Source organism: Salmo trutta, chromosome 18 (genome assembly GCF_901001165.1).
Source record: "Salmo trutta chromosome 18, fSalTru1.1, whole genome shotgun sequence".
Taxonomy (NCBI): Eukaryota; Metazoa; Chordata; class Actinopteri; order Salmoniformes; family Salmonidae; genus Salmo; species Salmo trutta.
Window position 1 is genome coordinate 4,914,331 of NC_042974.1, and position 15,295 is coordinate 4,929,625.

At 45.3% G+C, this 15,295-nt stretch overlaps 1 protein-coding gene across 1 annotated transcript in view; it reads right to left on the bottom strand.

Annotated features, from left to right (window-relative positions):
* LOC115153628 (protein eyes shut homolog) overlaps positions 1-15,295 on the bottom strand; it is a 220,383-nt gene that overhangs the window by 77,394 nt on the left and 127,694 nt on the right. Inside the window, exon 22 of the mRNA XM_029699265.1 lies at positions 11,668-11,789. Coding sequence (XP_029555125.1) covers positions 11,668-11,789 — 122 coding nt within the window. The remainder of the gene's footprint in view (positions 1-11,667; positions 11,790-15,295) is intronic.

Sequence of the window (15,295 nt, forward strand, 5' to 3'; positions counted from 1 at the left end):
TTCAAGGTATAACTTTGTTAGCATCTGTTACTTCTGTATACACTGAGTGTATAAAACATTAGGAACACCTGCTCTTTCCATGACATAGACTGACCAGGTGAATCCAGGTGAAAGCTATGACCCCTTATTGATGTCACCTGTTAAATCCACTTCAATCAGTGTAGATGAAGAGGAGCAGACAGGTTACAGAAGGATTTTTAAGCTTTGAGATAATTGAAACATGGATTGTGTATGTATACTATTCAGAGGGTGAATGGGCAAGATAAAATATGCAAGTGCCTTTGAGTGGAGTATGGTAGTAGGTGTTAGGCACACCGGTTTGAGTGTGTCAAGAACTGCAACGCTGCTGGGTTTTTCACGCTCAACAGTTTGCCCTGTGTATAAAGAATGGTCCACCACCCAAAGGACATCCAGCCAACTTGACACAACTGTGGGAAGCATTGGAGGCTGTACTGAGGGGAAAAGGGGTTGCAACTCGATATTAGAATGTTTTGTACAAACAGTGTATATTATGAGTCAAATTATACATACAGGGCATTGTGCGTTTCTTAAAATAATTATATTAATGTAAACTATTTTTGGGGATAGGGCAAATTTTTTTAATACTTTCTATTCATATTTGTATTGTATTTGTATTTATTATGGATCCCCATTAGTTACTGCCAAGGCAGCAGCTACTCTTCCTGGAGTCTAGCTAAAATAAAGCAGTTATATACAATTAGGAAAACATTATATTGCATTTCATAACACTTTTCACAACACATTAAGTGTATGCCCTCAGGCCACTACTCTACTACCACATATCTACAAGGCAAAATACATGTGTACGTGTGTGTATTGTGCATATGTTATCGTGTGTGTGTGTGTCTCTTCACACTCCCCACACTGTTCCAAAAGTGTATGTTTATCTGTTTTTTAAAATCTGATTCTACTGCTTGCATGAGCTACTTGATGTGGAATAGAGTTCCATGGAGTCATGGCTCTATGTCAGGGTTCCCCAAATGGCGGCCCGTGGGCCAAATCTGGCCCGCCAGCAATATTATTAGGCCCCTCAAAGCCCTTCAAATTAATTATGAATATTTTTGTTCATTCAAAAAAAAATTATGTTTTATCTTGGACCTGATATGCAAAAATTCCCAAATGCAATGTCTGAAGAAGGAAGTGTCCCTACCTAAATAATGCAAAAGTTACATTTTAACTTAATCAATGAGAAGAGAGGATGCAGGAGACAGTCAACTAATAAAGCAGGCAGTGGACCGTTTTTTTTTTAGATGCTGAAATGTTTTGCTGCAACCGCAGGCAATCAATAGGAGGTGAACAGCGCCTGGTGCTGAAAATATAGTTCAATTCTTATGCAGGTGGCGCCAAGCAACAGATGGAGAAAAACTACACGAGTCGAGTAATTCATTTCATCAATAATCTTCATTTGAATTTGAATTTAAAAATAACAAGAGGGCTATTTCTTCTGAGCGAAGGCCCATTTCAAATTAAAAAAAAATAATTTAAAAAAATATATATTTTACCCCTTTTTCTCTCCCCAATTTCGTGGTATCCAATTGGCAGTAGTTACAGTCCTGTCTCATCGCTGCAACTCCCATACGGACTCGGGAGAGGCGAAGGTCGAGAGCCATGCGTCCTCCGAAACACAACCCAACCAAGCCGCACTGCTTCTTGACACAATGCACATCCAACCCGGAAGCCAGCCGCACCAATGTGTACTCACTGTCCTCTCCATACACCACGTACTCCCCGTACTCACTGTACTCCCTGTACTCCCCGTACTCCCCGTACACCACGTACACCACGTACTCCCCGTACTCCCTGTACTCCACGTACTCCCCGTACACCACATACTCCCGTACTCCCCGTACTCCGCGTGCTCTATGTACTCACCGTACTCTACGCTCAAGTTAGTGTTCTGCGTGAGTTGTCTTTTTTTATCAACTTAAAGTGACTGGACTGCTTGAGTTCTTATCTTCTTATACTCTTTGTATTAACCTCTCTAGGGTCGGCGGGACGAAATCGTCCCACCTACTCAACAGCCAGTTGAATCCCGTGGCGCGTTATTCAAATACCTTAGAAATGCTATTACTTCAATTTCTCAAACATATGACTATTTTACACCATTTTAAAGACAAGACTCTCGTTAATCTAACCACACTGTCCGATTTCAAAAAGGCTTTACAACGAAAGCAAAACATTAGATTATGTCAGCAGAGTACCCAGCCAGAAATAATCAGACACCCATTTTTCAAGCTAGCATATAATGTCACATAAACCCAGAAGACAGCTAAATGCAGCACTAACCTTTGATGATCTTCATCAGATGACAACCCTAGGACATTATGTTATACAATACATGCATGTTTTGTTCAATCAAGTTCATATTTATATCAAAAACCAGCTTTTTACATTAGCATGTGACGTTCAGAACTAGCATACACACCGAAAACGTCCGGTGAATTTACTAAATTACTCACAATAAACGTTCACAAAAAACATAAATTATTTTAAGAATTATAGATACAGAACTCCTCTATGCACTCGCTATGTCCGATTTTAAAATAGCTTTTCGGTGAAAGCACATTTTGCAATATTCTCAGTAGATAGCCCGGCATCACAGGGCTAGCCATTTAGACACCGACCAAGTTTAGCCCTGACCAAAGTCAGATTTACTATAAGAAAAATGTTATTACCTTTGCTGTCTTCATCAGAATGCACTCCCAGGACTTCTACTTCAATAACAAATGTTGGTTTGGTTCAAAATAATCCATAGTTATGTTCAAATATCCTCTGTTTTGTTCGTGCATTCAAGACACTATCCGAATGGTAAAGAAGGGTGACGAGCACGACGCATTTCGTGACAAAACATTTCTAAATATTCCATTACCGTACTTCGAAGCATGTCAACCGCTGTTTAAAATCAATTTTTATGCCATTTGTTCTCGTGAAAAAGCGATAATATTCAGACCGGGAAATCGTTTTTTAGTACAAAGAGAGAGAAAATAAAAGCATGGGATCCCCTCGTGCACGAGCCTCAGTCTGATGGCCCTCTGATCGACCACCATCCAAATGCGCGAAAGTTTTTCAGCCAGCGGCTGGAATTACATCATTCAGCTTTTTCCCGGGTTCTGAGAGCCTATGGGAGCCGTAGGAAGTGTCACATTACAGCAAAGATCCTAAATGTTCAATAAACAGAGCCAAGAAGCCCAATGAATGGTCAGAGAGGGTACTTCCTGTTTGGAATCTTCTCAGGTTTTTGCCTGCCATATGAGTTCTGTTATACTCACAGACACCATTCAAACAGTTTTAGAAACTTTAGGGTGTTTTCTATCCAAAGCTAATAATTATATGCATATTCTAGTTTCTGGGCAGGAGTAGTAACCAGATTAAATCGGGTACGTTTTTTATCCAGCCGTGCAAATACTGCCCCCTATCCCCAACAGGTTTTAAGTCACTGGACTGCTTGAGTTCTTATCTTCTTATACTCTTTGTATAAAGTCACTGGACTGCTTGAGTTCTTATCTTCTTATACTCTTTGTATAAAGTCACTGGACTGCTTGAGTTCTTATCTTCTTATACTCTTGGTATAAAGTCACTGGACTGCTTGAGTTCTTATCTTCTTATACTCTTGGTATAAAGTCACTGGACTGCTTGAGTTCTTATCTTCTTATACTCTTGGTATAAAGTCACTGGACTGCTTGAGTTCTTATCTTCTTATACTCTTGGTATAAAGTCACTGGACTGCTTGAGTTCTTATCTTCTTATAGTCTTTGTATAAAGTCACTGGACAACTAGAGTTGTTTTCTCTTCGTTAAAGTCTGTGGACTACTTGTCCTCCAGTTGGTCATTAAAATCTTCATTATGATAATTAATCAGGGTGTAGGAGATGAATGGGTTGTTGTCTATTAGTTTCCTGGCCAGGATCAGGCAGGTTTAATTTAACACAATCCTCTTTGCATACAAAACAAAGGGGGTCAAACTGTCAAGGGGTATACAGAATTCTTCAATGCCAGCCAACGTCCTGTGTATGTCTAAGGTCCGGTGTGTGTTCGTGTGTGTGTGTGTGTGTGTGTGTGTTGTGCTTGCTGCTGTTTGAACACCTGCTAATTTGCATTTCATACACTGGAGGGGAGCTGTTCAACTTTGTCTGATATAATTTGTACACTGCAGGCCCCAATTCATAAGAGGAGGTAGGACACAGCAGGTACCCTACTCAAAAGAGGGGGTAGGACACTGCAGGCCCCTATTCATAAGAGGGGATAGGACACTGCAGGCCCCTATTCATAAGAGGAGGTAGGACACTGCAGGCCCCTATTCATAAGAGGAGGGTAGGACACTGCAGGCACCAATTCATAAGAGGAGGGTAGGACACTGCAGGGCCCTATTCATAAGAGGAGGTAGGACACTGCAGGGCCCTATTTATTAGAGGAGGTTGGACACTGTGGGCCCCTATTCATAAGAGGAGGGTAGGACACTGCAGGCACCAATTCATAAGAGGAGGGTAGGACACTGCAGGCACCAATTCATAAGAGGAGGGTAGGACACTGCAGGGCCCTATTCATAAGAGGAGGTAGGACACTGCAGGGCCCTATTTATTAGAGGAGGTTGGACACTGTGGGCCCCTATTCATAAGAGGAGGGTAGGACACTGCAGGCACCAATTCATAAGAGGAGGGTAGGACACTGCAGGGCCCTATTCATAAGAGGAGGTAGGACACTGCAGGGCCCTATTTATTAGAGGAGGTTGGACACTGTGGGCCCCTATTCATAAGAGGAGGTTGGACACTGCAGGGCCCTTTTCTTTAGATGGGGTAGAACACTGTAGGGCCATATTCATAAGAGGGGGTAGAACACTGCAGGGCCATATTCATAAGAGGGGGTAGGACACTGCAGGGCCCTATTTATTAGAGGAGGTAGGACACTGCAGGGCCCTCTTCATTAGATGGGGTAGGACACTGCAGGGCCCTATTCATTAGAGGAGCGTAGGACACCCCAGGGCCCTATTCATAAGAGGAGGGTAGGACACTGCAGGGCCCTATTCATTAGAGGAGCGTAGGACACTGCAGGGCCCTATTCATTAGAGGAGGGTAGGACACTGCAGGGCCCTATTCATAAGAGGAGGGTAGGACACTGCAGGGCCCTATTCATAAGAGGAGGGTAGGACACTGCAGGGCCCTATTCATAAGAGGAGGGTAGGACACTGCAGGGCCCTATTCATAAGAGGAGGGTAGGACCCTGCAGGGCCCTATTCATTAGAGGAGCGTAGGACACTGCAGGGCCCTATTCATTAGAGGAGGGTAGGACACTGCAGGGCCCTATTCATTAGAGGAGGGTAGGACACTGCAGGGCCCTATTCATTAGAGGAGCGTAGGACACTGCAGGGCCCTATTCATAAGAGGAGGGTAGGACACTGCAGGGCCCTATTCATTAGAGGACGGTAGGACATTGCAGGGCCCTATTCATAAGAGGAGGGTAGGACACTGCAGGGCCCTATTCATTAGAGGACGGTAGGACATTGCAGGGCCCTATTCATAAGAGGAGGGTAGGACACTGCAGGGCCCTATTTATTAGAGGAGGGTAGGACACTGCAGGGCCCTATTCATTAGAGGAGGGTAGGACACTGCAGGGCCCTATTCATTAGAGGAGGGTAGGACACTGCAGGGCCCTATTCATTAGAGAAGGATAGGAGGAAAAATAGAAAATCTAACAGTCATCTCATGATAAATGAGATGCCTTCGGGAGACACCAATTCCTGACCTCGGGCTATGGAGAATATAGGCTACAAAATAGCACCGTACTCCCTTCACAAAGCACTACTTATATGGCTCTACCATAGGGCTCTGGTCAAAAGTAGTTCCCTATATTGGGTATAGGGTATAATTTGGGACAAATCTAATAATCAAATTTTTCCTTTGAAATCACCTTCATGGAGATGCAATTATCCCTAATAAGATACTGATGCATAGAGGGAGCTAGAACAACTGCAATGGTAAACAAGGGCTACGGCAGAAATAACACCCTATACTCTACATAGTGCACTATTTCTGACCAGGGCGTAGTGCACTATGTAGGGAATAGGGTGCCATTTAGGACGTTATCAAGGTGTGAAGTGGGTTCCAGTTCCTGGCTGTCTCTATCTGAATAATGAGAGGAAGAATGGGGAAAAGACAGGAAACACGACTGCTGAACCAGGAACACAATAACACTGTGACCAAGACTGGGAATATCTTATTTTTCATTAACTTCAAGTCAGTGGAACTGTCACCTTGTCCTTCACATTGACATGTTGTGATATTGTATTGTCTTCTAGATGTACACTATTGCAAAACCAAGCTGTATTGTCAGTGTTTCAGCTGTTTTACCAGCAAGGTTATGAACCAAAACCTTGAAACGATGTCCATACAAAAACATACAAATGCATTAAAATTGAAATAGCTGAGGAGCTTTGATAGGTGGATCAAGGATACAGTGACATGAAGTTCAGAGCAAAAACAATACAAATGATTCCTTCACCAGTAACAGATCCTAAAGGATTAATTCACCAGTAATGGATCCTAAAGGATTCCTTCACCAGTAACATATCCTAAAGGATTAATTCACCAGTAATGGATCCTAAAGGATTCCTTCACCAGTAACATATCCTAAAGGATTAATTCACCAGTAATGGATCCTAAAGGATTCCTTCACCAGTAATGGATCCTAAAGGATTAATTCACCAATAATGGATCCTAAAGGATTCCTTCACCGGTAATGGATCCTAAAGGATTTCTTCACCAGTAATGGATCCTAAAGGATTCCTTCACCAGTAATGGATCCTAAAGGATTCCTTCACCAGTAACGGATCCTAAAGGATTCCTTCACCAGTAATGGATCCTAAAGGATTCCTTCACCAGTAATGAATCCTAAAGGATTCCTTCACCAGTAATGAATCCTAAAGGATTCCTTCACCAGTAATGGATCCTAAAGGATTCCTTCATCAGTAACGGATCCTAAAGGATTCCTTCACCAGTAATGGATCCTAAAGGATTCTTTCATCAGTAACGGATCCTAAAGGATTCCTTCACCAGTATTGGATCCTAAAGGATTAATTCACCAGTAATGGATCCTAAAGGATTCCTTCACCAGTAATGGATCCTAAAGGATTCCTTCATCAGTAATGGTTCCTAAAGGATTCCTTCACTGGTAATGGATCCTAAAGGATTCCTTCATCAGTAATGGATCCTAAAGGATTCCTTCATCAGTAACGGTTCCTAAAGGATTCCTTCACTGGTAATGGATCCTAAAGGATTCCTTCATCAGTAACATATCCTAAATGATTCCTTCAACAGTAATGGATCCTAAATGATTCCTTCAACAGTAATGGCCTCTGCCTCTAAATCCATCCAAACTCTAATACATCCAACAACATCAATTCTTTCAAAATTAATTAACACAAAATGTACAGTATTCAGTTGTGTGTGTGTGTGTGTGTGTGTCTGCTCGCGTGTGTGTGTACGTGCTTACGCATGAAAATGTGTGTGTGTGTGTGTCAGCCATGCTAATGTAATAAAATATTAGATCATTACTGCAACAGCAACAAACAATGTTACCAAACAACATCTACAGAAGGGGCCCCATGGGGGCCTCGCTGCTTCTTACACAGGTGTATCATTAACAATGTTCATTTCCATAAACGCCAACACAGTGACAAAACAGAAGAAGATGATTTGCATCACATCAAACAGGTAATAACTAACACAGTGGTCGCTTCCCAAATTTACATTTACATTTTAGTCATTTAGCAGACACTCCTATCCAGAGCAACAGCTTCTGACCAGGGCACTACATAGGGAATAGGGCACTACATAGGGAATAGGGTGCCCCATGGGCCCTGGTCAAATGTAGGGTACTATATAGGGAACAGGGTGCCCCATGGGCCCTGGTCAAAAGTAGGGCACTATGTAGGGAATAGGGTGTCCTATGGGCCCTGGTCAAAAGTAGTACACTATATAGGGACAATGATGTCATTTGGAACACACAGTTAATCAGTCAGCAATCTTCTTCATACAGGATGACAATAACCTCTTCAACCATGCAGTCAAGTGCCTGGTCTACTGTTTGATCATCATGGAGTGTTATTAAACAGTCAAGTGCCTGGTCTACTGTTTGATCATCATGGAGTGTTGTTAAACAGTCAAGTGCCTGGTCTACTGTTTGATCATCACGGAGTGTTATTAAACAGTCAAGTGCCTGGTCTACTGTTTGATCATCATGGAGTGTTGTTAAACAGTCAAGTGCCTGGTCTACTGTTTGATCACCATGGAGTGTTATTAAACAGTCAAGTGCCTGGTCTACTGTTTGATCATCATGGAGTGTTGTTAAACAGTCAAGTGCCTGGTCTACTGTTTGATCATCATGGAGTGTTATTAAACAGTCAAGTGCCTGGTCTACTGTTTGATCACCATGGAGTGTTATTAAACAGTCAAGTGCCTGGTCTACTGTTTGATCATCATGGAGTGTTGTTAAACAGTCAAGTGCCTGGTCTACTGTTTGATCATCATGGAGTGTTATTAAACAGTCAAGTGCCTGGTCTACTGTTTGATCATCATGGAGTGTTGTTAAACAGTCAAGTGCCTGGTCTACTGTTTGATCATCACGGAGTGTTATTAAACAGTCAAGTGCCTGGTCTACTGTTTGATCATCATGGAGTGTTGTTAAACAGTCAAGTGCCTGGTCTACTGTTTGATCATCATGGAGTGTTGTTAAACAGTCAAGTGCCTGGTCTACTGTTTGATCACCATGGAGTGTTATTAAACAGTCAAGTGCCTGGTCTACTGTTTGATCATCATGTAGTGTTGTTAAACATGCTGCACAGTTCATGCATCTTTGATGGCATACTTTTTTACATCTAATCAAGACATGATGTGTCTTAATATTCTCATAGAAGCTAAGCAACATGGAGTATGTGTTGTACGGGACATATCCACTTGTAATGGATACATTCCAAGAATGAACAACGGGATTCAAAGAGATACATGCTACAGGGATAACAGTAGAGTACAAATGGCAGAAATCCTTGGCAGTGGAAATTGAAATGCTTAGCACATCAGACAAATCATCTCACTCTGCACATAGACCATAGTGATTACACTAAACATAAATACTTCACATTCTTATGAGAGGATTTATAAAACGTTCGCAAACTCCACTACTAAGTGGAAATCTTTCATTTAAAGCCGTTCTGCTCCACCACTGGTGAAATAAATGGATTCCTCCCTGTCCCCGTCTCCATTTTAACCAGCTAGAACAGAGTTTTGCATTATTCAACATAAATAAATGGTATCCTATTTTCTACCCTACAGTTCTGAGTCTGGAGTCTGGAGTGTATGAATCCTAACACCTTGTATATTCATTTAGAGAGAGGAGGGAGGGCTGTAAGTGTGTGTGTGTTTGTGTGGGGTGTGTGTGTGTGTGTTTGTGTGTGTGTGTTTGTGTGGGTTTGTGTGTGTGTGGTGTGTGTGTGTGGGGGGGGGTCTGTGTGTGTGTGTGTGTGTGTGTGTGTGTGTGTGTGTGTGTGTGTGTGTGTGTGTGTGTGTGTGTGTGTGTGTGTGTGTTGTCCCTCATGTAGCTTGAAAAGCATGAGGGGAGAGAAGGAAGATGGGAGCAAAGACAGAGGGGAGCGAATGAGGAGGGGAGCCAGGAGAGAGAGAGAACAGAGAGAGAGAGAGAACAGAGAGAGAGAGAACAGAGATAGAACAGAGAGAGAGAGAGAACAGAGAGAATGGAGAACAAACAGGAGGAGAAAGGCTAGAGAGCGAGAACAGAGAAAAAGGAGAACAAACAGGAGGAGAAAGGCTAGAGAGCGAGAACAGAGAAAAAGGAGAACAAACAGGAGGAGAAAGGCTAAAGGAGAGAGAGAGAACAGAGAGAACAAAGAGAGAACAGAGAACAAACAGGAGGAGAAAGACTAGAGGAGAGAGAACAGAGAGAACAGAGCAAGAGAGAGAGAGAGAAAAGAGAACAGAGAGAAAGGAGAACAAACAGGAGGAGAAAGGCTAGAGAGAGAGAGAACAGAGAGAACAGAGAGAGAGAGAACAGAGAGAGAATAAAATGTGAAAAGAAAGTGTGTGAAGATAAATATCAGATGAACAAGGGAGAGAGGGAAAGGGCAAACGACAGGGCTTACGGTAGAGATGGAGAAGAGAAATGGCTGAGAGGAGAGGAAAAGAGAAACATGTAGATGTAGCATAATGTTAGACTATGTAAATGAAGATGTGATGCTGACACACAGAGAAACAGGATGTAGCATAATGTTAGACTATGTAAATGAAGATGTGATGGCTGACACACAGAGAAACAGGATGTAGCATAATGTTAGACTATGTAAATGAAGATGTGATGGCTGACACACAGAGAAACAGGATGTAGCATAATGTTAGACTATGTAAATGAAGATGTGATGCTGACACACAGAGAAACAGGATGTATCATAATGTTAGACTATGTAAATGAAGATGTGATGGCTGACACACAGAGAAACAGGATGTAGCATAATGTTAGACTATGTAAATGAAGATGTGATGCTGACACACAGAGAAACAGGATGTAGCATAATGTTAGACTATGTAAATGAAGATGTGATGGCTGACACACAGAGAAACAGGATGTAGCATAATGTTAGACTATGTAAATGAAGATGTGATGGCTGACACACAGAGAAACAGGATGTAGCATAATGTTAGACTATGTAAATGAAGATGTGATGGCTGACACACAGAGAAACAGGATGTAGCATAATGTTAGACTATGTAAATGAAGATGTGATGGCTGACACACAGAGAAACAGGATGTAGCATAATGTTAGACTATGTAAATGAAGATGTGATGGCTGACACACAGAGAAACAGGATGTAGCATAATGTTAGACTATGTAAATGAAGATGTGATGGCTGACACACAGAGAAACAGGATGTTGCAAAATGTTAGACTATGTAAATGAAGATGTGATGCTGACACACAGAGAAACAGGATGTAGCATAATGTTAGACTATGTAAATGAAGATGTGATGCTGACACACAGAGAAACAGGATGTAGCATAATGTTAGACTATGTAAATGAAGATGTGATGGCTGACACACAGAGAAACAGGATGTAGCATAATGTTAGACTATGTAAATGAAGATGTGATGCTGACACACAGAGAAACAGGATGTTGCATAATGTTAGACTATGTAAATGAAGATGTGATGGCTGACACACACAGTAATAGATGTGGATTGTTCCCAAGTGTTACAAAACCAAAGACATACCATAATATGAAATAAGCATACATAGAAACTTGGAAACTACCTCACTGGCCACAACTAAGAGTCCATTCCAGTTATACAGGGTGTTCCCCAGGGCTGTGTGCTGGACCCCCTACTCTCCATTATCTACCCCTTATTAAAACAAATCTGCTTTGTCACCTCATATTTGCCTGAGCATGTAATATATGACTTAATCCACTTCAAGGACCACATTGGAAATAAGTGTTGTTTCACCCTTTTGAATTGTTGATTTCTATTAGTGGTGGGCAACGATATTGATAATTCAATACCATATTGATATTGTTTGATATGGACATGAACGAGGCATGTCGTGATAACGTTGTATCCTTCCTAGCCTTTTACCCCAAATCAAACTCACCAAGTGGAGGTCTCTGCAGGTTGAGTTGTTGCTGCACATGTTGCTGGCACAGTCATCTATGTCTTGATCACATCTCACACCAGCATAGCCAGGGTTGCACAGGCAGTAGAACCCATCTACCACTAAAAGGAGAGAAATATGTCAATTAGGTATAACTTACAATGTACTATGGATGGATTTGATAGTACATTTCTCTACCTCTACCTATTCACCCTCTCTTTCTCTAACTATTCACCATCTCTTTCTCTACCTCTCTCTACCTATTCACCCTCTCTTTCTCTACCTAATCACCCTTTATTTCTCTACCGCTCTACCAATTCACCCTCTCTTTCTCTACCTAATCACCCTCTTTCTCTACCTATTCACCCTCTCTTTCTCTACCAATTCACCCTCTCTTTCTCTACCAATTCACCCTCTCTTTCTCTACCTCTACCTATTCACCCTCTCTACCTCTACCTATTCACCCTCTCTACCTCTACCTATTCACCCTCTCTACCTCTACCTATTCACCCTCTCTACCTCTACCTATTCACCATCTCTTTCTCTACCTATTCACCATCTTTCTCTACCTCTACTTATTCACCATCTCTTTCTCTACTTATTCACCCTCTCTTTCTCTACCTCTCTCTACTTATTCACCCTCTCTTTCTCTACCTATTCACCCTCTCTACCTCTACCAATTCACCATCTCTTTCTCTACCTATTAACTCTATCTTTCTATACCTCTCTCTACCTATTCCCCCTCTCTTTCTCAATAAAAGCCTGGTCATGTGCTTCCTCTCTCTCTCTCTCTCTCTCTCTCTCTCTAGTGAAGCCAACATAGTAAACGGACGGAAAAGGGAAGTGTGAGATAGAAAGAACTGTTACAAATGTGTCGATTTCTGTGCACCATGTCAGAAATCAGAATCTCCCAGGGCTAATAATCCAATTCCTATTTTCTCTTTATTAATCATTGATGATGTTAAAGAGAGATTCATCGCCATCTCCTTTTCTTACCAAGTTTGCCTCCCAAATGGCACCCATAGGGCTGTGGTCAGAAATAGTGCACTACGTAGAGAATAGAATGCCATTTGGGACAGAGACAACCACAACAGTAGTACACAGTCAGTGGCAGTGACAGGGGTAATTGCGACGGTTCTTCCAGGGGAGTGAATTTATAACAACCCGTAGCCATGGGTCCTTCATTATCCCAAAGATTTACCATGTAATCTATGCTGTCACTCTGTCTTTGGTGTGTGTAGCTGCTATTACTCTCATTAAATGCTTTAGGTCATGGGTGGCAGTGGCATTACTCATCCCAGCTGATGGGGCTAGTTGGCTGGGGCTGGGTGACTGGGGCTAGGTATATGAGTCTGGGTGGCTGGGGCTAGGTATATGAGGCTGGGTGGCTGGGGCTAGGTATATGAGACTGGGTGGCTGGGGTAGCTATATGAGGCTGGGTGACTGGGGCTAGGTATATGAGGCTGGGTGGCTGGGGTAGCTATATGAGGCTGGGTGGCTGGGGCTAGGTATATGAGGCTGGGTGGCTGGGGCTAGGTATATGAGGCTGGGTGGCTGGGGCAGCTATATGAGGCTGGGTGGCTGGGGCTAGGTATATGAGGCTGGGTGGCTGGGGCTAGGTATATGAGGCTAGGTGGCTGGGGCTAGCTATATGAGGCTGGGTGGCTGGGGCTAGGTATATGAGGCTGGGTGACTGGGGCTAGGTATATGAGCCTGGGTGGCTGGGGCTAGGTATATGAGGCTGGGTGACTGGGGCTAGGTATATGTGGCTGGGTGACTGGGGCTAGGTATATGAGCCTGGGTGGCTGGGGCTAGGTATATGAGGCTGGGTGGCTGGGGCTAGGTATATGAGGCTGGGTGGCTGGGGTAGCTATATGAGGCTGGGTGACTGGGGCTAGGTATATGAGACTGGGTGGCTGGGGCTAGGTATATGAGGCTGGGTGGCTGGGGCTAGGTATATGAGGCTGGGTGGCTGGGGCTAGGTATATGAGGCTGGGTGACTGGGGCTAGGTATTTGAGGCTGGGTGGCTGGGGCTAGGTATATGTGGCTGGGTGGCTGGGGCTAGGTATATGAGGCTGGGTGGCTGGGGCTGGGTGACTGGGGCTAGGTATATGAGGCTGGGTGACTGGGGCTAGGTATATGAGGCTGGGTGACTGGGGCTAGGTATATGAGGCTGGGTGACTGGGGCTAGGTATTTGAGGCTGGGTGGCTGGGGCCAGGTATATGAGGCTGGGTGGCTGGGGCTAGGTATATGAGGCTGGGTGGCTGGGGCTAGGTATATGTGGCTGGGTGACTGGGGCTAGGTATATGAGGCTGGGTGACTGGGGCTAGGTATATGAGGCTTGGTGACTGGGGCTAGGTGGCTGGGGCCGGGTGACTGGGGCTGCGTGACTGGGGCTGGGTAGATGGGGCTGGGTGGCTGGGGTTAGGTGACTGGGGCTAGGTGTATGGGGCTGGGTGGCTGGGCCTGGGTGGCTGGCGCTGGATGGCTGGAACTAGGACTATGCAGAGCTATCCCTGATGGCTGTAGTTGTACAGACCTCTGCTATCTCTGGTGAATAGCTGGGTGGATGGGGCTGGGTGGCTCGGGCTGGGTGGTTCGGGTTGGGTGGATGGGGCTGGGTGGCTAGAGCCTGGTGGATGGGACAGGGTGGATGGGACGGGGTGGATGGAGCTAGGTGGCTAGAGCCTGGTGGATGGGACAGGGTGGATGGGACGGGGTGGATGGAGCTAGGTGGCTAGAGCCTGGTGGATGGGACAGGGTGGATGGGACAGGGTGGATGGGGCTAGGTGGCTAGAGCCTGGTGGATGGGACAGGGTGGATGGGACAGGGTGGATGGAGCTAGGTGGATGGGACAGGGTGGATGGGACAGGGTGGTTCGGGCTGGGTGGTTCGGGCTGGGTGGATGGGGCTAGGTGGCTCGGGCTGGGTGGATGGGGCTGGGTGGATGGGGCTGGGTGGCTAGAGCCTGGTGGATGGGGCTGGGTGGCTAGAGCCTGGTGGATGGGGCTGGGTGGATGGGGCTGGGTGGCTAGAGCCTGGTGGATGGGGCTGGGTGGATGGGGCTGGGTGGCTAGAGCCTGGTGGATGGGGCTGGGTGGATGGGACAGGGTGGCTGGGACAGGGTGGATGGGACAGGGTGGCTCGGGCTGGGTGGATGGGGCTGGGTGGCTCGGGCTGGGTGGATGGGGCTGGGTGGATGGGGCTGGGTGGATGGGGCTGGGTGGATGGGGCTGGGTGGATGGGGCTGGGTGGCTAGGGCCTGGTGGATGGGGCTGGGTGGCTAGAGCCTGGTGGATGGGGCTGGGTGGATGGGGCTGGGTGGATGGGGCTGGGTGGATGGGACTGGGTGGCTAGGGCCTGGTGGATGGGGCTGGGTGGATGGGACTGGGTGGATGGGGCTGGGTGGATGGGACTGGGTGGCTAGGGCCTGGTGGATGGGGCTGGGTGGATGGGGCTGGGTGGATGGGACTGGGTGGCTAGAGCCTGGTGGATGGGGCTGGGTGGATGGGACTGGGTGGCTAGGGCCTGGTGGATGGGGCTGGGTGGATGGGACTGGGTGGATGGGACTGGGTGGATGGGGCTGGGTGGCTAGGGCCTGGTGGATGGGGCTGGGTGGCTAGAGC